The following is a 26,696-nucleotide window of genomic DNA, read 5'->3' on the forward strand; positions in this document are numbered from 1 at the left end:
ATTAATTGGGAATGCAGCAAGTCTGTATGAGTCAAAGACAAAGGACCAAATTTTTATAAATTATTGTTAGTTGCCAGCATTAACATTCATTACTTGGCCTCACCAGATGTTAGCTCCTTTAGTCGTCAGTTAATTACTTTTAGTTTAATGTACATGTTGCTTTTGTACAGCCAAGCTGTTGGGGGTATTGCTGTATTACAAATCAGATATCCCTCTGATTTTTCTAGGCATGTGGCACACAACTGATCAATTCTATGGGAAAACAAGATACGTAGTAGCAATTTAAACATTAAAGTAAACGGACTTTATAAAGAGGTGATCTTTGTTAGAGGGTGGTCTTATAAAGACGTGATCACTGGGTGAAATTATCTAACTACTGTTCCATTTCCACCATTCCCATCCACCATTCCACTGAATCCAGATGTCCAGCTTTTTGGTCTACTGTTGATCTTGATTGCTTACCGTGGATGTATATTAGGCCACTTCAAATAAATTCTCTGTTTCCCGTCCTACATTTGCATGCGGGCGGGTGGTCCATTTCCATTATTCCATTATAAGTAGTTATTATGTTATGTTAACACTTTACAGTGACCAGCAGTGAAGCAACATGTGCTGCAGCCTTAGGGTTATCTAACCTAATTTCAAGGACTTAGACTTAATGACTTGACTTAGTGACTTGACTTTGTGACCGATAAGGTGTAACAGAAAAGGGGCTAAAGTAAGGAAAAAATCCGGCCAGGATGAAGTAAGGAAAGAATCCCTCCAACCCCTCTAAGTAAGAGAAAGAAAGTCAAACTACATACATTTACCCTACTAATTACATACATTGATTATAGAAAGTCAAAGTTAGGAGTTCTCAGGTGCTTGCTACAATTAACACAACTAAGGACGTACACAAGAAGGAGTCATGCATTTGACTGAGATCTGAGTTGAAGAGTGATTCCAAATAAAGGTAAGTATGTATAGTTTTTGCTTGATTGTAAGAACATTAGCCAAGATCCAAATCAATGACAGGGAGGTGATTCCAAATTCTTGACAGTCTGTTAAAATAGAAATTTTTAGTGATGTTTTCTGAGACCTTGCTAGTAGGTTTGATTCAATTTATGATGGGTAGCTACAGTAGTTAACATGTCGAGTATTTCCAGTAGCAAATGACTCTAACCTGCACGAGGTTTCGTTTTAAATATATTATCTCGGTAGAGTCTATCACTAATGCTAGCTAGCGCGTCACGAAGTTATTTCTGTTCATAAGCGCGCATAGTCCTCACCGTCCATGTGGTTGGCTCGGACCTGACCTTCAGGCCACAGAAACCAAGTCTTATATTCTTCTGTAGAAGCCACGAATGAGAACAGGTTCGGTGGATGTTGTGTTGCTGGCATAGTTGTTGTGCCCAAGGGTAGTTTAATATCAATAAGAGAGATAAGCTTACACTGATTATGGAGAGATAAGCCAAAATCGTCTACGAACTTCCAAAAATGGTCTAAAATTTGTTCGTGTGCAGAATCACAATGCTGTACGTGATGAATTTGACTGAGTATAATTATTAGACAGTTTGCCTTTAATAGTAGGGTGTGTCCTCCGTGTGAGTGTTGGTCAAAGTAGTTATTGGAGAATTAGATATTACTCGAGATATACAGAACATATAAAAATCAACCGAAAAATTGGACGTATAAACTCAGACAAAATATGAAAGAGGAGCTTTAGGCTATTTCAACTTGCATTTGTTGTTTCATGTACCTAGCAAGGGGGTGTCACTCAGGCTCTTGCTGTAGGTAGATCTGCGACCGCGGTCAAACTCTAAGTCAATGGTCAAGGCCACGAAATAGCTCTTACAGTGGGTCAAGGGTCAAGACGATACAGAAGGTTCAAAACCCACAATCGAAAACTATACGTAGCTATTATCAAGTTTATGGAATTATTCGTAACTTACAAGAAGTAAGGATCTCCAAGAAGATGTTTTAAAGCTCCAACAGGCATTTCGCCGTAATTATAATGATTTTTCTCTCACAGCTGCTGGTAGCACGCACTAAGAAAGTATTATACTAGGTTACAAGCGCAGGTGCGTATAGGAAAATAGAGAAATAAGTGGAGGTCAAAAGTTCGACAAGAAACGCTCAAGTCACAGGTCAAAGACGATAAACGCTGCAAGTGAAGGGTCAAGGTGAAATTTTCCCCGGTCAAGACTTTGACCGCAGTCGCAGATCTACCTACAGCGTAAGCCGACATGACACCCCCTTGCCTAGTCTCGTGTGGCCAGACCCTTTCCACGCGGCCGCTTATCGATTAGAGATTATAAGCGGCGCGCTACCTTGCTTATAATCTCTAATCGATAAGCGGCCGTGCGGAAAGGGTCTGGCCACGCGAGACTATCATGTACCTGACTTTCATATATATTGAAAATTTATCGTAAGGGGAAAATCAAGCATAGTTTCTTGTGATGAAATATTGTACAGTCTGTACCACTAGAAACTATGAATCGTAGTCTTCAATGCATTTAACTATTGTCCTTCTCAAAACCGTACACATGGCTGCAAGGGAGTTTTTGTTTCGTTGATGCCATGCTCCCTTATTGTATTGTGTTATATTTTTAATTTTTTGACCAACCGACCCTATGCTCTTGTACTTTTTACCTGTGAAACAACTAATCAAGTTGAACTTTATAGTAATGTAGGTACTCTTACCATGTAGCTACTAATGAAGGTTTAGATTTGGTTGCTAATGTAAAATGAAGTTTTCTATTGGGAAATTTAGTGAGAAAACGTTTTGCTTATAGAATGGACATTGTCATAACAACCTTACTATTAATAAACTTTCAGAGTTCAAACTCCCAACACAATCAACATTACTGTGAATTGATTAACAACATAATCAGACAAAATCAGACAAAATCAGACTGCTTGTTCAGTAGAAACCTCGACTTCATGCAATATCACCATGACGATTTTATGGCAGGTGTATGGTGGTATTGAAACACTGAACGAACAGCCAACAATTTCTCATGTATTAGACTGTTTTAAATCATAATCATCTCAAGTTATATATTTCATTTTTCCCACTTAGGAATTAAACAGTTTACAGTTTACAAAAGAAACCTGAGATTTTATTACCGTATAGCCTAAATACTTTGAGGTTGAGCAATGTTGCTAAATATAAAATTTTCGCGGATTTGCAAATACTCCCAAAATGTATTAGACTATATGGAAGTCAAAATATTTCAAGGGTAAAATTTTCGCTGATTACACCCAAAACCATGAAATCAGCGAAAATTTTCACCCTTGAAATATTTAGGCTATATGGTACCTTCACAACCCCTGATTATAAAGATACAATAATTGAAAGCACAAAAGTTATAGTCACTCTTGAAAATATTATATATTCCGCCACCTTAAAGTTACGGTATAGTCACGGGCAATCATTCAAAATTTTGAATGCCTATCGATACTTTTTGAGAAGCCCATAAAACCAGTCTAGCAGCGTGAAAAGTTTTAAATGAAGGTGAAGCCCTTCATATTTAATGTTTTTATGTAGCTACAATGTAGTTTGAGGCAGGTGGAACACTATAGTTTGTTGTAGTAACACAAGTAAGCCAGCCCAGACATCGCTCAGCTCCAGCTGTCACTACCATGTTTTTCTGCCGCCAAATACAGCAAAAGCTGTAGGCTCTATTGGAATTTCTGGGGCATAGTGATACTGTATATTAAAGTGTTTTTGGTGTGATTCTTCCCAGTGACTCAGATACAAGCCTTCAAAGAGCTTGTTTCACTTGAAAAAACTACTAAAAGTTCAATAAAACGTCTATACAACCAGTAACTTTAAAAATCGCTTCCACAGGACCTAGATATTTTAGTTGTTTAGTCACTTGTGTTGAAATTATAAGATTCAGTAATCTGTTAGTCTGGTTTTTGGTGGCGCATTTTTATAACACATTGCTCTATTGTGGACCACACACCCTAGAACAGTCGTTGTTCTGTAGTAAAAACAAACAAGCACAATTAGTTGTATTGCTAACACAACATAGTTGTTGAAATTATTTATCCCTGCTTGGTTTAAAGCAGGTTTTATAATTTGTTCTGCCCACGCATTTTAAACTATTCCGTAACCTTAATTCAAAAAATTACATTTGAGTAAGTAATATATAGGAATAATAGAAATATAAAGCTATGAAACAAAGGAGGTCTTCTACAGCTTTGGCTATTCTATATATTGCACGTTTGATTCTTATGTATACAGCCTGTCAATAGTATACATAGGTAGGGATTAAATGTCCACTAGTACCATATAGCCTAGGGGCAAATATTTCGAGGTTGAGCAGTGTTGCTAGAAATAAATTTTTTGTGGATTTGCAAACACTCCCAAAATGTATTAGACTATATGAAGGTCTAAATATTTCAAGGCTAAAATTTTTGCTGATAACCCCCCAAAAAATGCTAAATCAACCAAAATTTTCCCCTTTGAAATGTTTAGGCTATACAGTATAGCTATAGCTGCAGCGGTAGATGGCCTCCCTTATTTCAAACTGGTGACCTAGCACATAGTACAACAAAGAAAAAAAATAACACCAAGATTATTATAAAATTCTGAACACACTAGCTCCCCAACTATATCAATCATAATTATTACTGAAAAGTGAATAGGTCATTCTGCTTAGTTTTCAGACTTATACACTGTTACAAATGAAGAACAGCATGAGAAACACCTCTGCAATCAATCCAGTCACTATAGAAAATATGGACAATTCTTGTGATACGGGTATGCATTTTACAATGTTAAAAAGAATACACATGCATAGGTTACATTGTACTAGTGTTCATTGATTTCAGTCACACAGAGGAAACTTGCCTTCACACGCTGCAAGGAAGAAATCAGTGAGGTCTTTCTAAGGCTGACCAGTGGTAGAGCAGCTACATATGTTAGCTGAATGTAGTAAGAGGGTAGAAGCCATAATATGTTACCCACAATGTGGCAGTAAAAAAAGAAACGGGATACAATTAAAGGAGGTTAAAGATCCAAGCGTTGCAGCTGCTGTGGTTAACACATTCGGACCAAAGAGATGTTAAACAGTGAAAAAATAAATCCCCTGATTCCAATAGCCTTATTATAACCAAAGTCAAGTTATGAGGCATCGGTTATTCAGGGCTTTAATGAATATGAAATTTAGTATATTTGATGTCTTAACGAACAAATACTAAACTATTTGATAACATTTTTAACAATGCAACAGTGTTAGAATTCAGCTATATACAGTTTGCCACATACTTGTCACTTCGCTCCTGAAATATATATAAGGTAGTTGCAATTTTTCTTTATAATCATTTTAAAATAACTTAACGGGCCATCTTGTAGAAATATAGCTGGTAATTAAAGCTATTTCCATTGTTTACAGTTGTAATTTACTACTAAACGAATATCCGAATGATAAATTTAGTATTCAGAAAAATACCAAAGTTCTAACGAATATCCGAATATTTGTTACCTATCTTCAGAAAATTCAAGAACGTATACTGTATATTTACAGTGTTGTGTGAGTAGCCATGAAATTTTACAGACTGTTGGGCATATGTACAATACAGATCTTTGGCCATATTTGACCATTGGGGGTTCTAGTATCATCTTTGAAAACCAACCCTGTGAATAGGCCAATGAACGGAGATGTTGTAAATCCATATTGTGTGCAGTCTTGTGGCTAAAGCTTTTAAATTATGGCAAATTTGTCATTAAATTTTGGTCTAAATCTTCTAAAGCATACATTAATACTGAATTTCCTTCCAAGATATACTGTTAAAAAATCTTTGTTTACAATACCTTAAATGCTTACAGTACTAACAAACATCATCCTTCACTGTTTCTTTAAATGGCCTCCAACAACCATTGTGTTAAAATATTTTGTATGTCTAGAGTGTAACTAATATTTTCACACAGTGGCGTAGCCAGGAATAAATTTTTACTGAGGCAAAGTTTATACATTGACCAAATTGAGAGGGGCTGACTCAACTGATTCACAAACACTTTCAAGTTTGGCATTTGCAGGTTGACTGGTTGGATGGAAGAAACTGTTTCAGAAGACTCTAAGCGTTTTTCTACATGTCATAAGTAATGTTCCAGCTTAGTTAATACTACAGTATACCATGCTTCAATTATTAGACTAGTTTAATTTCACTCAGCACAAAAAACTGACTTACTCTGGAGATATGTTTAGAGGTCAGGCCATCCATGGACTGCAACGGAGGTCAGAGTCATGCACACTATACTTTTTATTGATCTGTTGTGATATTTAAGGTAGAGATTATCTCTTTCATGTGATATTCAGCTGCATGTCAAGCTAGGAGTATGACAGCATGCTCCCTCAAGGAAAATTTTCAATGCTTTGAAATAAGCTATTTTTTAATTGTAGCTGCTAATGCATGATGTGATCAATTCAGTAACTCAATGTAATGCCATGCAAGTTGACTCATTGGAACTTTTGAAAAGTAATTTAAAGACAATTAACGTACTAATGTAAATGATTTAGACTAAGCAGTGTAATGAGAACAGTGGCTATAATCTGTACTGAATGCTCTATTAGAGTACATTACGATGACTGCTCTATTAGAGTATCTCGATTTTTTTATACAAATTCAAATAGCTGAAAAGTGGTCTAGCCAATGCTGGACTTTGTCACCGTGGGCTCAGGCCCTGCTTAGTACTACAGCCATATAGATTCTATTATGTGTGGTACAGTAATGCTGTCTTAGTAGTAGTAAACGTTTGAGTAGAAAATTAGGGGTGCCACTGAAAGCTCAGGCTGCTCAGCCTGAATTGTTGAGCACTTTTTACCGAGGCATCTGCCTCGGTTGCCTCAATGGTAGCTACGCCACTGTCACATAGTTTTTTTTTAATATTATGTCCTCAAATTATCATGGTTTTTCACATGATGTAATGGCATCTCATAAACGTGCTTTCAGGTTCTTCTGAAACCTCTGCTGTAGACAATTCAGTGAAATTTCCTATAAATACAGTATGTTGGAAACATTTGGGATATTGCACTTAAGGCACATTTGGGTTTGATTATCTAACCAATACTGCCAAGTTATCATGAAGGAAAAGATGAGACTGGTTTTAAGTGGTATTTTGGCCAAACAATCAGTGTGATCTCTATTATATAACTTTGTTTCACGTGAGCCTCAATAGTCACAGTGCAAAACCAGCAAATGATGTACATTGATGGGTATTTATATTATGTAATTTGCACTTCTTCATGTAAGCACAAAGATCGTGTAGCTACTATAGTTTGCAACACTTAATTTTCTAAGTGAAGTTGGTGAAACAAAATTTTAATTGTAGTATAGCATTAACGAAGTACAGGCACTGTATTCTATAAATGAGACAATGATGTCATACTTCATCCACGTGTTTTCCTTTATCCCATAAAACAAGGATTTTGAATAATACTTAAATTATTTCCACTCTCCTTTGGTTTTTATCTATAGCATCTGTTTATCAAGTATATTTCTGACCGAATTTAACAAAACAAGGCTTCCACACACATCCAATTTTCTGACTTTAACCAGCTGTAACTTCAATACTCAGCAAGGTATTGGCCTAAAATTTTCTCAACGTCCTTTCATAGCATAGCACAATACTAGGTCAAAATTTGAAACTAATGTCATACTCCTACATTGAGTTATGGTACTTCAAAGTCATAAAAGTGGATGTGTGTGGAAGCCTTGTTTTGTCAAATTCGGTCACAAATTTTATGTTCATTTTCATAGAACTAAATATACACACAGTGGTTATACAGCAAGCAACTCACTTAAGGCTTCCTGACATCACTAGATATCCTGCTACAAACTTTAGGACATACTTTCTGTTTTTTTGACTATGGATGTTAAGCAGAAAAAAGTCATTCTGTGGTCACCACCAAGGTGTCTGTCAAATGTGTTTTATCGTTCCATTATGACTTTGAAGAAAACAAAGTGTATTAGGAACCTTTTTTCTGGTCCTTACTATTTTGGACCAAACCGTACGAGTCATTTGTATCCTCCACTCTTGGACTCACAGTTGGATCTGGAAGGATTGTTGGTTAAAGATCTTACTTACGAGAAGATGAAGACCTTACTCACAGCTGACTATTCTAATGAGGATTTGGTGTTTATCAAAGATCATCCATATTGCTTGCCAGAATCATTGTATCAAGATTTGATTAGTGGTCCATTTGCTAACTTTACTCACACCTTCTTGGTACGTGATCCAGAGAGGGCATTGTATTCCAACTACAAGGCATCATCAAGTCAACAACTGATTGGCTGTAACTTAAATCCACCAGGTGGAGGGTTTTATGAGATGTACGAGTTCTACAATTTCATAAAAGAGAAACAAGGCACCACTCCAGTTATAGTGGATGCAGCTGATTTACAGACATATCCTGACGAGACCATGAAGAGCTACTGTAAAGCTGTGGGGATCCCTTTTGATCCAAACATGACATCTTGGGAACCTGTACCCCTCCATGTTCATTACAAAGTGTTAATTGGTTGGAACCAACAAGTGAATCAATCAACTGGGTTTGTTAAAACTAAACCAGAAGAGCAGAAACCAGTACCATTACATGAACTGCCTAGTGATGTAGTGAAATGTATTGAGGATAGTCGTGTGTACTACACAGAGATGAGAAAGGATTGTATTAGACCTTTGTTTTGATTACTCATAAAATTTGGCTAATAGTGTTTATATACATGATTTTGAGTTCCATATAGTCATGAGGCTGTTACTGTAATTTGTATAGTTCACCTATTGGCCATATTACTGATAATTGCATGTAAATTGATCAACAAATAATATACTGTTTTATTGTGCTAGCTCTATATATCCATGATGAATTATTTTAGTAGTTTATACTTATTGTAGATATGTGTATAACTGTATATATTTCTATGTAAAGGTTGTATTGATTCAAGTAAAGTGATTTAGACCATAGCTTGATATTGTGCCTTTCCTGATTATTATTTTGTTATAGTACAAAGTCAGTTTGCATTCACCTGAGCCCTGGTTTCTTGTTAATAACTGTCATTACATGGGCCAACTGCCCATACATTTATTGGCACTGTGAAGCCATTTAAATGCCGGACTGTGTATCAAAAAACCACAGTGCTTTTATACTGGCACGAACAAGTACGGGAAAGAGCAAGTGAGCTATGAGGCTTTAAAAATATCCCATACATTTAGTATAGATGATTCAGGCATGCAAACATGTTTGTTCCAGTACAAAACCATTGGGAGTGAACGCATGTTCATCTCTTTGATATTACTGTATTTGGCAGGGCTCAGGTGAACATGTACTGACTATAATAACTATGACATATCGTACACTATGAAGCACAATCTAAATTATTACCTAACAATCCCCACTGTTCACTGGTAGTTATATACTGCATGTATTGAGGCTCACATGAAATCTCTATTAGTAAACAAAGCTATGCAGTTAAGGTAACATTTCAAGTAGCGTTTAAAACGTTTTCATCCCCCATTGGATAACACTGAGTACTTTGCATTATTGTATATGAGTTCTATAAGTTAAACATGTCATAAGAGCTTGTCCCCTTTGTAAACTTTCTGGTGCCCAACTGGAAAAATGAAATCCATTAGGAGGAAATCATAGTCAACAGTTCAACATGCACATCCAATGAAACAACATTCAGATCAAAATAGTGTAATGGAATTTAAGGGTATTCAACATGTCTGATGCAAAAATATGTCTCAGTATTGTTTCTCTGATGTGCACACGATAACAAGAAAAGAATTGGGTGATGAAAGATAAGGATAAGCCACAGAGAGCAGATATTCACCAGAATCCCAAAAGGCACATGCCAACCATGACTTAATTGTTGTTTTGTAAAATGAAAGCTATGTGATGTGTCAAGCCTTCTAGCCTTTTGACTGATGTCGGCAAAATGGCAGGAAAAAAAAGTCAGGTTTTTGGTAATACACAGCAGTCACCCTAATGGAACAGTCACATGTGTATAGCTGTATGCTTAGAAAACCAAACTAGTATTTTAAAAGTAAAAAATGAAGTAGGGATCCAAGTGAGTGAAACAAGAGATGAATGATGGTATTACAGCATAGCTCAGTGGGAAAATCCCTATTTCGGCATTGAACAAAATGATTGTTATATTATACCAATGTAGGGATTTTCCCACCGAGCTATGCTATAATACCATCATTCATCTCTTGTTTCACTACTTTTTATCACTTGGATCTTTACTTCATTTTTAAATTAATATAGTAGTAGTGATTCTAATAAATAATATTAAGGGGTTTCTAATTGTTTTTAATACCATAGACATTTGATACATTGATACACCAAGACTCCTGAAAGTATTTTGCATTATGTAAAAAAAATTCTTTGATGATTTGGGGTTGCCATTTTCTGTGTGGGGATCCTCACTATACAGTATGATATTCTACAAATAAGACAATGATGTCAGACAATCATCCTTAGACCGTCTTAGAAAAAATGAGAATCGTATAATATTGCATTTGGTTATTATCTACTACAGATTTCAATTTATTTTGTACATATCATTATTTTCACTTAGATTTTCATAGAACTGTGCATACCTGTAGATGTGAATTACAACACGCAACTAAAAGACTTAATGTAGCTACAGTATATTTATAGCTATGGACTTCAAGCAGAAAAAAGTTATTCTATGGTCACCACCAAGATGTCTATCAAATGTATTTTGCCGTTCCATTGAGACTTTGAAGAAAACAAAATGTATTAGGAATCTTTTTTCTGGACCATATTATTTTGGTCCAAATCACCCATGTCATATATATGCTCCACTCTTGGATTCACAGTTAGATCTGGAAGGATTATCAGTTAAAGATCTTACTTATGAGCAGATGAAGGCACTAGTCACGGCTGACTATCCTGATGTGGACTTGGTGTTTATCAAAGATCATCCACATTGTTTGCCAGAATCATTGTACCAAGATTTGATTAGCGGTGCATTTGCTAGCTTTATTCACACCTTCTTGATACGTGATCCAGAGAGAGCATTGTATTCCAACTACAAGGCGTCATTAAGTCAACAACTGATTGGTTCTAACTTAGATCCGCCAAGTGGAGGATTTAATGAGATGTACAAGTTCTACAATTTCATAAAAGAGAAACAGGGCACCACTCCAGTTATAGTTGATGCAGCTGATCTACAGACACATCCTGATGAGACAATGAGGAGCTTCTGTAAAGCTGTGGGAATTTGCTTTGATTCAAATATGATGTCTTGGGAACCAGCTCCTTTTCATGGCCATTACAATGTTTGGAAGGCTGATTGGCACCAGCAAGTAAGCCAATCAACTGGGTTCATCAAAACTAAACCAGGAGAGCAAAAACCAGTACCATTGTATGAAATGCCTAGTGATGTAGTGAAATGTATTGAGGACAGTCGTGTGTATTACACAGAGATGAGAAAGGATTGTATTAAACCTTTGTTTTAATGACTGTTTAGTCCTTTACATACATAGGTTACATTCAAACGTGACTGTTAATGTATTATACGTGTGATTTTAAGCTATATATGTATATATTTATGTATACCATGATCATGAAAGAAACCACCGGTTGTATATTATGCATATAGCCCTCAAACCACAGGTATACCTACCTGGGAAGAGGTGAGTATGTATACTCACCTGTTCCCAGGTAGGTACCTGTGGATAGAAGTATATATGGCTAATATACAACAGGTTAGGAAAGTATAAATATAGCCATAGTTCAGCATAGTATACATGGTCATAGGCTTCCTCTCATGATTGAGTTTGCTCACAACACACAATTGATTGTATTCCAGATGAAGAATCACCACTATATGTACAGTACTGCCCAAACGTAACGTCGCACCGCTCAATTGCAAGTGATCAAAAAATCGCTAATTAAAGGGCATAGCACCCATTTCCTTTGCGAGTATTCATCCCGTTTCATATGGGATGAATACTCGCAAAGGAAACAGGTGCCATGCCCTTTAATTAGCTAGTTTTTTAATCACTCACTGCAAGCGAGTGCAACGTTACGTTTGAGCGGTACCGTACATAAGCTAACAAACTAACATAATACACATACAAGCTATGTAACTTAAAACTAAATTAGTTACATAACTATATATATATGAAGCAAGAAAAAATAAATCAGTATCACGTACCACACTGCAGAGCCCAGTAACTTAGTAAAAGTATCCCTAGGACATGTCCATTCATATCAAACAAACACAAGAGTAACATTACCTGCTGCCACACATCATCAAAGTTGTGAAGTATGTATATATAAAATGAATCCAGTGGGTGGACTCTTTGGCTAGGGAGATTGGTCACCTGGCACAGCATGGGCTATCAGCCTACACTAGCTTGGATGATTGATTGTACTGGCACCACACACTGCAGGCTATTAGCCTGCAAATAGGTGTGATCCGCATTCATGTGCCTCAAACCACCGGTGAGTATATGTATCCACACAAAAATAGCCAAGCTGTGAAAAAATGGTGTGGCCTTCATAAGCTTAGATGAAAGGGTAGGTCAAAGTTGGCAACCAATGCAAGAAATGGCTGCAATGATGTTAAATAATGCATATAGCTATACAGCCATTATTAAAATTTATTTTCATTAGTATCACTGCAGCCATTTCTTGCATTGGCTGCCACCTTTGATTTCACTACACTGAAGCTTATGAAGGTCACAACATGTTTTCATAGCTTGGCTGCTTTGTGTGGATTTCACTTCTTTTGTACCTTATATGGCCCCAAAATCAGCTTATGGCTGACTTTGGGGTTTGCCTTTACTCACATTTCTTATGCATACAGACACAGTGATAATTAATGAAGACAGACTTATAAATGTATTGTATTGCATGTTTTATTGAATACTTGTTGATATTATTGTAATATATATTCTAATAGATTCCACATTTTGTGAGGATTTCTAATATAATGCAGACTTGGAATTTCCATTGAGATTTGCCAATAGACAGATTTAAACTAGAATGTTGATTAATAAAGTAGAAATTAAGTGAGGTAAACAATGAAGACAGCAGTGATTCAGTGGTTAAGGATGTGGATGTTACATATGGAGGTACCTGCCTGGTAAAATTTTTTAGACATTTTTATGCACCTTTTTTACCCTGTGGTGACTCCTCTATTAGAGTATCTAGATTCCCACTGGTTTAGTTTTTGATGATCAGTCTGTATGTGTGTACACACCACAATTTTCATACAAAGTGTGTGAAAAGAGATTGAAGCCCCCGTAGACTCCCTACTGCTTAAGAAAAAAAAACATGAAATTTTGAATGTCTATATATCCGCCCGTGGCTGGTACAAATTTTCTGTGTTTCCTACCCTACCTGGAGGACAGCTATGATGCAAAAATCCTGTGCTTTGGAGAAGGGGCCATGGAGCTAAGCATGCACGAAAATGCCGTATTCTTTCTTCCTGTCAATACACTCACAGTGTGGTGTACTGGCTTTCTTGGCCACACAACACACTACTGTGTGTATTATACCGCGAATATTTACCAACAAACAGATTTAAACTAGATCATTCATTTACAAAGTAGAAATTAAGTGAGTTAAGCAACATAGATAGCAGTGGTTCAGTGGTTAAATTAAGGATGTAGACATTAGGTATGGAACTCCCTGGTTCGAACCTTGGTAAAGTTTTTGTGTACATTTTTTACCCCACCTGCAGTGACTGTTACTAGTAGAGTATCTCAATCCTACAATTTTACACTCGTTTAGTTTTTGCTTTTAACTCTGTAACTCCATTGTTTTTAGAACCATCAAAAGACACTGCTACAATGATCAGACTATGTACACACCAATTTTCAAGTATTCTTATGCTCGGTTTAGCTACCCTGTAGCCAAGAGCAAAGTTCGATTAAATAAAAACTCATAACTCTGGATTCATCATAGCAAGCTTAGAATGTTAATTTACCCTTCATTTAAGCCAAAGTTCATGGCAATCAAGTTACACATTTGCATTTTATAACAATTTTTGCAAAGTACACAAAAAGAAATCACAGCTCACGTAGAAGTAAAAAATGAAGCCTGTAGCCTTAACAGCCCTTATTGAGTTACGTTTGTATGAAGGCATTAATAAATAATAAGTCACTCAGCAAAAAGTTCTGCTGGTATATATATTTTCTTGAAAGTGTTTCAGGTCGTATTAAAGAAATTTATACATTTAGCAAAAAAAACCACTGTTTTGGGAGGGGGGCTTGACTAAAACTGCCAAGGTGCAATGAGGGAGGCTGGTTTCTAGTCAATATTATTTTTTTAGAAAGTGTATAAACCTTAAACCTTTAGGATCCGTAATATACAGTACCGTACTACCGTACTGTATAATGTGCATGACTATGTATACATGGATATATGTAAAATAGCTCATAATAATTATACTGTACTGCACAGACTATCCCTATAAAGTCACTTAATGGACTAGTAGTTAATTAATTATATTATGGGTATTGCTATCACCCAGTTTAAGTTCACTATAAAATTAAGCAGTCTTCATTATATAATTTTGCACAGTTTTTAAAAATAAATGTGTCCAGAATTATACAAAATTAATTAAAACAATGTGCATATAGCATCACTCAGCTTGCATTATCTTTGAAAAAATTGCTTCTGCTACATCCATCATCATCTAAACCAGAAATATAGTCCTTAATTGTTACAACAGATAATATCATTTGTTTGTTTGTTTATTTGTTTTGTTCTGCAATTTATAGCCAAAATTAACACACACACGCACACACACACACACACACTTTATCTAAAAGAACAATGATATACATGTGTATACATGTATATATTTGTACTCTCTGTGTGTGAGTTTATATGTATATATTTGCACTATTTGCCAATTTAACAAGGTTTATGATAATGGTTGGACAGCAGACAAATTCCTGACCAATTACCTATTTTCTGACCATAATTGGATGTGGCAGGACAATATGTCCTTTCAAAGTATACGGGAAGCCTACTGTCTGAGTTGTGCATGACTGTCTATTCTATAAACAATAATATAACTACCAGTTGGTTGCTACATTCTTGCAACCCCAGGGAGGGACCAGAAACATTACTTACTTCATTCACATTCACATTATCACTGGCACTAGTTTCCATAAATTTACAATCATGTTCATCAGCAAATGATTGTCCTTGTTCAGCGCTGACAACACGAGCATTTTCAAGATCACACTTGTTACCGACAACCATTAACACTGCATGGGGAGCTGCCTGCCATGGAAAACAACCTGTCTATTCAACTTCAACCACACAAAAGTATACCAGTATATATACTATTGATTACTATACTACCATGCACAGGTAATGATTTCTTACAGAAAGAATCATATATATATATATTATTATTTATTATTATATATGTTATCTGCCTCTGAAGAGTTCACCCAAGAGTTCTATAATTTCCAAGCATAGATTGATAACTGAAATTATATTCTGGCGTTTCCACAGAATGTATGTTTCGTTTCTACTGCATGTACATAAAACTAATAATTTTAAAATCAAGTAGAAGTTATAGAAACAAAGGTAATGAAACAAAAGTAGCCTCCTACATCTACTGCAAAATAGCAGACATTTAATCCTTACTTCAGTCATGGCTTACGGCTATACTATTGAGACTAAAGTGGCAATATTGTGACTGGTAAACCCACGCATACTGCATCAAGGATCATACTATATGATACACTAACCTCCTTAATGCCGTTAATCATTTGACCGATTTTCTGAAAAGATCCTTCATCAGTAATGTCATACACCAGCATAAATCCCTGTCACACACAAAAGTAGCAGCAAACTTGCAAAACAATAATACTATCACATGCAAGTGGCTCTGTACATGTATGCCTACGATCTATTTGAAAATTTTACACCCTGTATCTATGTTCAACATGATGTTATGCAGCTATGCATACAGACATAATTGTTTACAAAGTGCTAATATGAGCCTTACGTATATGTAGTTTGCTTACAGCTGTTCCTCTATAATAAGACTCCGTTACTGCTTTATATACTTCTCTACCTGATGAATCCCTATACAAGACACAAAATTAGGTTGTGCATGCATGTGAGTATATACTATACTATGTGCATCTTTTATTAAAATGTTTAGTGGGCAGGTGTACTTTTATTCTTCATAAAGTATTTGTTGAGGAGTGAACTGTACTGGAACACTAGCAAAGACTTGCATCTAGCTGGACTAGCACTAATAATTTGTATAAGTGTACAACCAGTGCAACCTGTTGATAAGTGCCGTTTTAGTGTGATTGATGCATTGGGCTAACAATAAAGCATTGCATTGCTTATGCTATGCAAAATATGTACTCATGATCGGCACTTGGACTTTGATGCTAATAAAGCATGAGATGTATAATATACATGTATAGGGATGGCAACAGCTGCCTAGCAGCTATACTAGTATAGTATGTTTACAGTAATTGATAGGTATTAAGCTGGGATGGATCCAGATGTTCGAAATAGGATGGTTCCACTCTAAGACCACAGCCTATATAGTCCACCTATAGATACCATCTCCTTAACATTACCATTTAAGGCCAGCCTTGAAGTCTTTACAAAGCAGTTACAATAGTTATAAGAGGTTGAGTTGATTATAAGTGCAATATACTAAAGAGCCAGTTTCATGTGGTTTGTAACAAAGGTGTGGTTTGAGTACTAAAATTTTCTTTGTAATAACAATACAGCGAAACCTCTATAATCTGACACTCATTGGGATATGAAAAGTGTGTCAGATTAGCAAGGATGTCGGATTATTGAGGTAGCATTACATAGAAAAAGTCAAAACAATGTCAGATTATGGAGGTATTCTGGATTACAGAGATGTAGGATTAGTGAGGTTTCAGTGTACTCTCTTTTAGATGCCAGTCTACATAATTTTGAACATACAGGTGTAATATGTACCTTGAAACATTAAGCATAATGCTGGTAGAATAGTGATGTTAGACTTTAATGTATACCTTGCAATTGCATATGAAAATGTCAATCAATAATTAGTAATCCTACAGCTGGCAGGTAGTCATTTCAGATGATTGTTATTAGAGTATATAATTTGTAATACCTGTAGCAGTCAACCAGATTAAAGAAGAATTTGCAGCAATACTTTAAATAGTTCCTCACAAGCCAGAAGTGTTACTGTCCATTCAGAAAGCTAGTGCAAAATCATGCATAATTTTTGAGCATAGTTGTGAGCATAATGGGTTGAATTGTGAACACTCCAGCATAGCATAACAGCATAATAGGCTGGTGCCTACTCTCCTTTAATTGATCTTGATGTCACATGCTTTAGTTCAAACTAGACAGTGGTCCATTCTTTCCCAAAAGGTATTCCTTGAAACTATAGTCATGGGTGGTATCGAGAATTCTGAGAATCAATACCATATAAGTGAATTGCTGAGGTTGTTGCACTTCTGCAATCAATTCACTTCAAAAATTCTTGTAATTCAGTAGAAACCACAATATGCTACCCACAATCACTTAGCTATGCAGTAGTGGAGAAGAAATGGAGGACAAATGATACATGGATTAATTATAGCTGCTACATTTGCATGATGAAAGGACATGTCTCAAGGCCTAAGCAACATTGAAAAGTGAAGTAATCAAGCTTGTAGCCTTAAGTTATGCTTGGCTGAAGACATCAGTCAGTCAGTCAGTGGAAATTCAGCTAAATAAAAAAATGAAAATTCCATAAAGCTTGCAAGCTTTTGGGGTTGCTCTGGAGACAGGTATGTGTTTGATATGCCTAACCAATTATGCCAAGCTGTTGTGACGGATACATGAGGCTAGATTGGGGAATATTTTTGGCTATGCAGGAAAGCCCAAACATTTATGATCCTAGAATACCATACTGTATGATAGTATAGTGTTTGACATTTGCACGCAGTTAACAAAATAATAATAATTTTTGTCTCTGCGATCTGCATTTAGGTCAGGTGCATGCAACATTATGACAATCACAAACAGTAAGTTAGAGATGATGTTGCCTGATAATTGGATCTGTTACCATAATATATCGGCTGTGTTTTTTTATATATTAGTATCAGATCAGCACCACGATGAGAAAAAAACAGCAGATACAGATATATGTATGTATTTAGAAATACATGTTCATGATGTTTACAGATACATCGAGTTGCATTTCCTGCATTGCAATGTTGTTATTATTGCTTTAGTGTGTACTGTCAGCTGTTGTTATAGCAATACTGCTGTAAAAACAAGCTAAATTGATCCTTCACAATCAAATTGCTAGTAAAAATTGCTACAAGATAGACATGCTGTGCTATTATACCAGATCAGCCATGTTTATTGGCTTCCAATATCAGTTATCGGAATATTGCCAAAATCTCATATCGGTACAACACTATAGTTAGAGAATATAATATAGAAAGTATGTGTCAGTGTGTGTGTGTGTGTGTGTGTGTGTGTGTGTGTGTGTGTGTGTGTGTGTGTGTGTGTGTGTGTGTGTGTGTGTGTGTGCAGTGTGTGTGTGTGTGTGTGTCATATACTTTATAACTAGTGCACACACACTCACCATGTTGCCAATTTTACTGCTTTTTCACATACTTGAGTAACTTTTGTTTTGTACTCAACTCCTGTACACAAACAACATAATATGGCAAATGGAATTTGGACACAGATGTGCAGATATAGATTTTAGTAGTGTTATAAATTATTATGAACTTTTATAGGCTTGTAGCTAGGGCCAGCTCAGTGTAGCAAAAGCACTATAGACAGTACACTATAGACATACAAATATAAAAAAGTGCATGGGTATAAGAACAATGTACTGCTTGTAGTAAGTTTGTTACCTATAGTAGCTCTTTGGTCTGAACTGAAAATTCCTTCAGTAAATCTTAAGAGAAGAGATGTTTTTCCAACTCTCTCTGCACCAACCATCAACAGTTTTACTATGTACTGATAATATGCTCCAGCCATAACTAGTAGCAGCTAGAATGTATGATGAAAGAATTAAGGGAGAGTGAGTATATTTATTTTGCTTCAAGGCAAAAAAATCATTTTCATGTGCACATGTTTAGTATAAAGTCAGTAAGTCAGTGTTTAGTAGCTATACACACATGGATTAGTCTCACGTGGCCAGACCACTTTTTCTCCGTCATGGCACTTATCGATTAGAGATTATAAGCGACTACTTAGTAGGTGTTTATAATATAATCTCCAATCGATAAGCGCCATGACAGAGAAAAAGCGGTCTGGCCACGCGAGACTACACACGGATGGCTCCAGAAACTTTGACAATTCACTGGTTTCCAATCCAGAATTTTGTGATTCCAGGGCCTAGCTGCATAGCATTGAAAAGGAACTAGCATGCGAATGCTTGACTGTTGTGTTGGGATGACTGTTGGGTGACTGCTCTATTAGGGTATCTCGATCTTACATTGTTTGACCAGCTCGGCAGCCCATGCATGGAAGCCACCAATTCTACATGACTACTCAGCTATTTATTTATAAAGGAGCTATCGGTGACCTTTCCGACTCAGCAATGGTTATATACGTGACTCAAGAGCAATCTAATGCACCTATCAATGTATTGTCCCACCACCCCCCCTCGGGCGTAAGTGGGGCTTTACAGGGGGGATTGACACGAAACTGCTGCCCCACTATGGGACATTTGACGATTGTTCAGTAAGCACCCAAATATTTTTTGTTGTAACTTCCTTCACTATGTCAAATCCCGAGTAAATCCCGCGTTGCAACTGGGGCCAACGGTGGGGATTTGACACGATAGGTTTGCCCTACTATGGGGCATTTGACATTCAGCTGTGTCAAATCCCCACTATAGCCCCATATATTCCCGAGGGGGGGGGGTAGTGGGGCAATACCCCATCCCCTACCCTCAGGTAAGGTGGGGCAATACAGGGGATTTGACAAAATCTAGTATCCCCACTATGTCCCCGCCTCAATAGAGGGATTTTTATAGGGGATTTAATTTACCTAATACTGAAAATAGGCAATTTTTGGTTTAGTAACTGAACTGCTGCCGTCAAAATCGCCAGGGGTAGGGCAAGTGTAGATGTCAAATCCCCAGTAGGTGCATGGGGACCCTAAGGGGTGGGGCTTGACATTGATAGGTGCATAATTCTTTGCAACGAAAAAAGTAGCTCGAGCCAAGCCAATAGTAGCGAGTATACAGAACAGCGCCGGATAGCGTGTACTTTGACCTCTACTCTAGCTGAACCCCACCCCATCACCTTTACACTCTCCACAGACTCTTCAGTATCCTGGAGCTAGCTAGCCACATATTGAGTACCAGCGTAGCTAGATGCATACAAACTCTAATAGCTAAGTTACCTAGGACCGCCGTCCTGGCCGGGAAGACACGAACTTTCCAGGACGATGACTCGGATGTACTTTAGACTCGCACAATAATACATAGTACCTGCCAGCTAATCGTCTTAACTTGCTGGGAGGCACTGAGAAGCAGTTGCTTTTCCACCCCAAGTCTCAAGTGGCTGAGTACAGAGTTGAGAATAATTCAGTAGTGTGCGCTAAACACTGATGCGCTTGAGCACAGCTCAAAACTCAGGGGTCATAACTTTTAAAGGGTTGCAAGAGAGAGCCTTATATGGGTGTATTCACATTTATTGGCTACTTACTAGAACTCCATGTATATAATCGCTAGCAACACTGGGGATCAGCAGCAAAGCTGAGGGGACAATTGCAAGTGCCATTTGAAATTAGGTGACCATCATATATGTGGTGGACATTAAACAGAATTTTTGGGACTTAATTTATTGTAATAAATATTTGCTAAAAATTAATAATGAAACTGCCATGAACTTAGTGACATTATTCACACACTAGCTAGCTATAAACATAGATAATATATTATAAGGTAAGGTAGCTATATAATTATTATCTATGCTAGCTATAAAATAAGCAATGACACGGAAACCATACTCATTCGTTTAAAATTAAAACTCTAAAGTGGCACGTGTCCCCTTTTCGTGTTATTGTAATTGTAAATGAAATAGTAATTGCAATATTTAAGCAGGGAGTCCACTCAGCTTATGCTGATTTTCAGTGGAGCCCTGAAAACAACATTCATGCAGAAATATACACCAAAACAACATACAACAAATACACAATACAAAAACTAGAAATACACTTACAAATACTTGAAAGAGGCCACAAAAAGTTAATCATGTTACTGGTTCTCTTCCTGGTTATTTTTTGCTGTGCAATCACCATACAATTTTATATCCATTGAAAGGTTTTCATGTATAAAGATGCACTATATTATAACTTTATACATCAGGTTTTTTTCGTTCCCTATCTGTGGGAGTATGAGGATATGAAATGTTGAACTAATGTGTTTTAACTGTCTAGTATACTTGCTACCCTTTCCAACTAAAGTTTACCATAATCAGATATGAAATAGACGACTTATAATAACCCCATATGTCTCATAATAATTTATACACACCTACAATGTTCCAGAAAAATGATCATACAGACCACCATATGGTAGGAAAATTTTGACTTTTAATAGAGGATAGTACACTTTTCCCTTGGTAGTGTGAAATACCAGGGTTACAGTTTTAGGTGATAACAAATCCGGTTGGACTCCCAAACAAGCACACCACATTTAACAGCTAGACCCCAACCACTTTTAATGTAGCCTCACTGAAAATGGAGTAAACAACTTGAAGAACGAAAAGAAAGGAGTGAGTATTCTATTTCATCACTGAGATATGACCTGTTATGTGACAGAGTGTAGCTTGTACCCACATGCCCTGTACAGACCCAGTTATATGCACAATTAGCTGGCTATACACTATATACAAGGCTCAGTCTTGCATATCAGTGGCCTGGTTTCCTAGAATTACAGCATTTTGTCTTTTTTTATATTACAATTTAGCTATATGTACATAGCAAAGTAATTAAAAACATTCATACAACTATATATAGTAACAATTTAATTGATATTTTGCTTTGTTATATTACATGGCCAATACATTGCAGATATATAGGGGTTTTTTTGCAACTTTTGATGTGGTACACTCACTACATTTTGACATGGCAGGCAGATATTATACTTATATATCTGTGGTACTCCTTACAGTGAATTTTACCATAGATAATAGAGTGCTTAAATATCTATGGTGGTTCAAAGACTGTTATTCACAGTCTTCCAATAAAAATAAATTATGATATAGCAAATTTAAGGAACTATATCATCTCCAAATTAGATTTGTGGTTGACTTATGATGATATTTATGATGATCAAAAAAGGTATTATCCATTTACTCCTAATTCTGCAGGATTTATTAGCACGCTAACCTTGTTTTAAGCTTTGTGACCCATTGTTACTCCTGTCTCGTAATAACAACATCTACTCTATGGGGGGGAGGCAAGTTTTAAAAATGCAATTTATTTTTTAAACTGATTTTCCTGGTTACCAAGTGAGTGTTAGTCCCCATGGCCAAGTACCATTCCTCCTCATATCACTTCTACTCTATAAGCAGACCTGTTGTGCTAGTTTCCACAGATTCCATTGTGCCATTAGAAGTAGAACTCTCTGTGGTTACTAATACTCACCATCACTTTTAGGAACCATAAAGAAGATTGCTATGGTTCATTGTTGCTTGATCTTCAACATGCTGGATTTTCGGTTGATCTTGTGACATTTGAAGTTGGCTGTCTAGGCCATTTCATGCCAGTGACTGTTACAAAGCTTAGCAATGTAAAGTAGTGGTGTGCGATATCAAGATTTTTATTTCGATATGATATCGATACGATATTGGGGTAAATATCGAAATTTCGATTCGATTTTCGATAATTTTTAATTGTGTGGGTGGTGTAATTGCGTGGGTAGCCGATATGTATAAATATGCTTGAAATACAATTTACACACTAAAACTATTGCATAAAACTAATAATAAGCCTATAAAACTGGTAGACAAGTTTTTAAAGTGGCTAGATAGTACAGAACCAACCTTCATTTCTAGCGTGATTGCGCAATCACACACTAAATGCTGTAGATTTATCGAAATATTCCTCGATATTTCGATAATTATCGAAAAATATTACCTTTTCGATAAATATCGAAACCTGCTAAAATAGTATCGAAAATCGATACGATAACGATATCGACAAAATTATTGCGAAATCGATATTTCGCACATCACTAATGTAAAGCCTGTATGCCATCTACCAAAGAGTACAATATGGCTGTATGTTGCATACTTCAGCAGGCAGCTTGTGTTGCCATCTCCTGTTTGTACAGGATATTTAACTCTTGGGCTTCAGCACCATGGGATGTAGTTGATCCGTTGAATGGTTGATATGCCATGTATTTAATTATATGACTTTTTTTGTCTGGCCAGGGCTCCATTATTACATTCTTTTAGTAACTTGGTAACCTTGAGACTAGACTCCTGACCCCTTGCAATTACGTGCATGTACATGTAATTGTCAAATTATTATGATATTTCTCTCTCTCTCCTTCTTGCTGCAGTTATGGTATGTACATACATATACAATCACAAAAAGAAAAATGAATATATTTATATACTGCAGCTGGTATGCTGGGATGGCCTACCAGCACTTACACTACAGCTAAAGGGAGGTGTGGGCGTAAAATTACATCTAGAGCAAGGACATATATACAACATGAAAACTGCATGGGTTCTGTTCATCAAAGTGTCTTAGAAAGTTTAACCAGAAAATGTTGGGGAAGGTTGCAATATACATTTGCAATGTTAGCATTTTTCATGTTTTTAGCATAAATTTTTCATTTCAAGCCTTCAAATTGCAAAAATCTTGTAGCTTCTTGGGGTTACACCCTCAGACCCCCTGAAATATTACTTCTACTTTACGTACAGCCATACTAAAAATAGTCATGCTGTGCCCAATACTTCCTTCCTGTAGGTCATCACTCATCAGGTCTAGAATCACTGGTGTACAAGTATGGAAAACCAGTCTTAACATTAATGTATGTCACACATGAAACAATTTGTGACAGGATTTGCAAAAAGGTACCTTTTTCACACACAAAATTTGAGCCATTTTTTTAACTTTGAAGCTTTGTAACTTTTTATCATTGCATATAGTTGCCTGAAATTTTCCAGGAGTATAGCTTGCTCCATTTTGAAACTAAGAGCAAGTTAATCAGTGTACGGAGTAAAGTGTTACATCATTTTGTTTGCTGGCATGTAAAATGTGTGGAAAAGGTACCTTTTCATAAATCTGGTCACATTTAGACTTTTAAATTCATTTCACCATTAACATTAAACAAGACTACAATATTGTGAAGTCTTATACACCTAGCCTGTTTATATAATTCACAGAATTTATCTCTGTAAAGCTGAATGGAAGCTTAGAGTAGCTATTATTATTTGGTCGCAAGTATTTGAGTTATCAAATGTATCATTACGTTTTTCTAAATCGAGTCACAGCTCTGTAAGTTGAGCTGTTAAGTACAATAATTAAACTCAATCTCCATCATTTGTTTGGAAAAGAAATTATCTAGCTAGTTGGTTCTTGAAATACATCAGGGACAGTGCTGCATGTAACTACATAATATGATACAATTGGATATTGTAAGAAAGTCAGTAAAATGCCCACTGTGAAAAAGGTGGGATATAATATGGTATTTCCAGTGGCTTATTGAATACAAATAAGCCTTGATATAAACCCTGTATTATACTCACGTTATACTTTAGTATAATGCATACTATACTATTACATATATGGTTTCAGTTTATTCACCACAATACCTAAAATAGCTTATATCAAATATAATTCCCACACTATACCATCACATATATGGTTTCAGTATGTTTAACACATTAACTAAAGCCTTACATGTGATTGTTAGTATACTACAGGTTATATCAAGCTTTTTTGTATTCAATAAGCCACTGGATATACCATCTTATATCCCTCTTTTTTCATAGTGGCCTACGTACCATTTTTAACATATACACTGTAGCTATACTAATATCATAATTTCACCTTTTACATAACCAGACCTTTCAGCATACCAGAGCCTTGCACTTCCTATTGAAGGACTTTACATTGTGTACTTTATTAATACATTTTCTACTGTTACTTGTATCAAAAATAAATTGTACAGCATACAATAAAATGATTGTTTATAAAGTGAATTATTCTCCACCTTCTCTCTTTAACAAAATTTCTTCTGTGAGCTCCATTATCATCTACATTGTAAGACGACAGCATGTGTAAGTCAACTGCTACACACATGTAGTAACGCTATAGTAACAAATGCAAAAAGGGAAGCGTATGTGTATATACATATTTATTGTACTTTGTGTGGGAGGATCAAAGTGCTGCTGCATACTGTATTTTCCATATTGTATCGATTAGCTGCATAATTGTACTGTATGAGTCATACAGCACAGTTATGTGGCTAATTGGGCAAATACAGTACAGTTATGCAAACAATTGGGTAAATACAGCACAGTTATGCAAATAATTGGGTAAATACAGCACAGTTATGTAGCACAATTATGTAGCACAGTTATGTAACGAATGTTACGAAAACAACCCCACTCAAACAGAACGATTGATCATGCGCATGACATTGTAAATAGCTAAAACTAATCCTACCAGTAGGGACCCACCGATTCTGCTCATTATTTTACCTATTATGCTATGCTACACTGCTCAAAATTTTGTCTATTATACTTAAAATTAATGCTCAATATTTACCTATTATGCTCAATATTTATACCACAGTTTCTATGTTTTTCTAGTAAATTTGCACTTTATGGGAAAACAGTAAGTTGTTGAAGCACAGATTCTAAATCCTTGCTTGTCAAAATGCATGTCACAGAAAAGATCGATATACTCTAATAGAACAGTCAGTTGTCTGATTATTCTCAGACTGTTCTATTAGAATATATCGATCTTTTTCTATTATGTGTTTTGATAAGTAAGAATTTACACAAGTGTTCTGCCTATTATGCTACCATCATGTTCATTGCTTCTAGGCACCTACTATGCTCCTTATTATGATCATTATTATGCCAGCATAATTGGCAGGTTCCTCCCTACCAGTTGGTTCTGTGACTAGAAATAGATTACATGAACACTTACCGATAGTCTGACATGGAAATTGAAGCAACAACCCCACACAGATGGCATGATGGATCATCCTCAACCATCTTTGACCCACTTGGCTTAATATCACCTGTCACCATTTCAGCCAGACTGTTTCTTCAACAGTTGTGGCAAGATCACATTGTTTGGGACACCGTATTGAGTGATGATCTTCGTACCAGATGGAAGGTGATTGCAGATGCCATCACAGGAGTCACCACATTATCGTTTCCCCGTAAGTACACCACAGTGGCGTCAATGCTACACTAACTTTGATACGCCAACGCTATTGGATACCCTCAGGCAGGCAGCGAGTACGGTCACTGCTTTGCAAGTGTGTCACCTGCAAGAGAGCTGCAGGTAAACCTTATGCTGCTCCCCCCCACCACTAGTCAAGGATCGACTGAATGCCTCACACCCATTTGAGGTTACTGGTGTGGGTTATACAGGAGCTCTGTATGTCCGGAGCAACACTGGAGAGGGTTGGAGAAGGTTTATGTTTGCCTCTTCACCTGTGCGGTATCCAGAGCAATCCACCTTGAAATT

General features: G+C 36.4%; 2 protein-coding genes across 6 annotated transcripts; one reads left to right on the top strand and one right to left on the bottom strand.

Annotated features, from left to right (window-relative positions):
• The first annotated feature begins 1,245 nt into the window (after positions 1-1,245).
• On the top strand, positions 1,246-11,578 carry LOC136249352 (uncharacterized). Of its 5 annotated transcripts, XM_066041313.1 has the most exons (3): positions 1,246-1,353; positions 6,163-6,227; positions 7,750-10,069. In XM_066041313.1, the coding sequence occupies exon 3, from the start codon at positions 7,859-7,861 to the stop codon at positions 8,675-8,677; it is 819 nt and encodes a 272-aa protein (XP_065897385.1). In that variant the 5' UTR covers positions 1,246-1,353; positions 6,163-6,227; positions 7,750-7,858; the 3' UTR covers positions 8,678-10,069. The 5 variants fall into 5 exon arrangements, with proteins under 5 accessions (XP_065897385.1, XP_065897383.1, XP_065897386.1 ...); XM_066041311.1 differs by lacking the exon at positions 6,163-6,227 and having other exon boundaries at positions 1,250-1,353; XM_066041314.1 differs by lacking the exon at positions 6,163-6,227 and having other exon boundaries at positions 1,250-1,353; positions 8,039-10,069.
• Positions 11,579-14,533: 2,955 nt separating this feature from the next.
• LOC136249358 (ras-related protein Rab-8B-like) lies at positions 14,534-20,586 on the bottom strand. The gene is made up of 7 exons (XM_066041322.1): positions 20,461-20,586; positions 18,872-19,010; positions 18,595-18,655; positions 16,022-16,082; positions 15,743-15,820; positions 15,114-15,266; positions 14,534-14,670 (listed from the first exon to the last, which is right to left on the bottom strand). Exons 2-7 carry the CDS (start codon positions 18,996-18,998, stop codon positions 14,617-14,619), a joined length of 534 nt encoding a protein of 177 aa, XP_065897394.1. The 5' UTR covers positions 18,999-19,010; positions 20,461-20,586; the 3' UTR covers positions 14,534-14,616.
• Positions 20,587-26,696: the final 6,110 nt, after the last annotated feature.

Source organism: Dysidea avara, chromosome 3 (genome assembly GCF_963678975.1).
Source record: "Dysidea avara chromosome 3, odDysAvar1.4, whole genome shotgun sequence".
NCBI classification, from domain to species: domain Eukaryota; kingdom Metazoa; phylum Porifera; class Demospongiae; order Dictyoceratida; family Dysideidae; genus Dysidea; species Dysidea avara.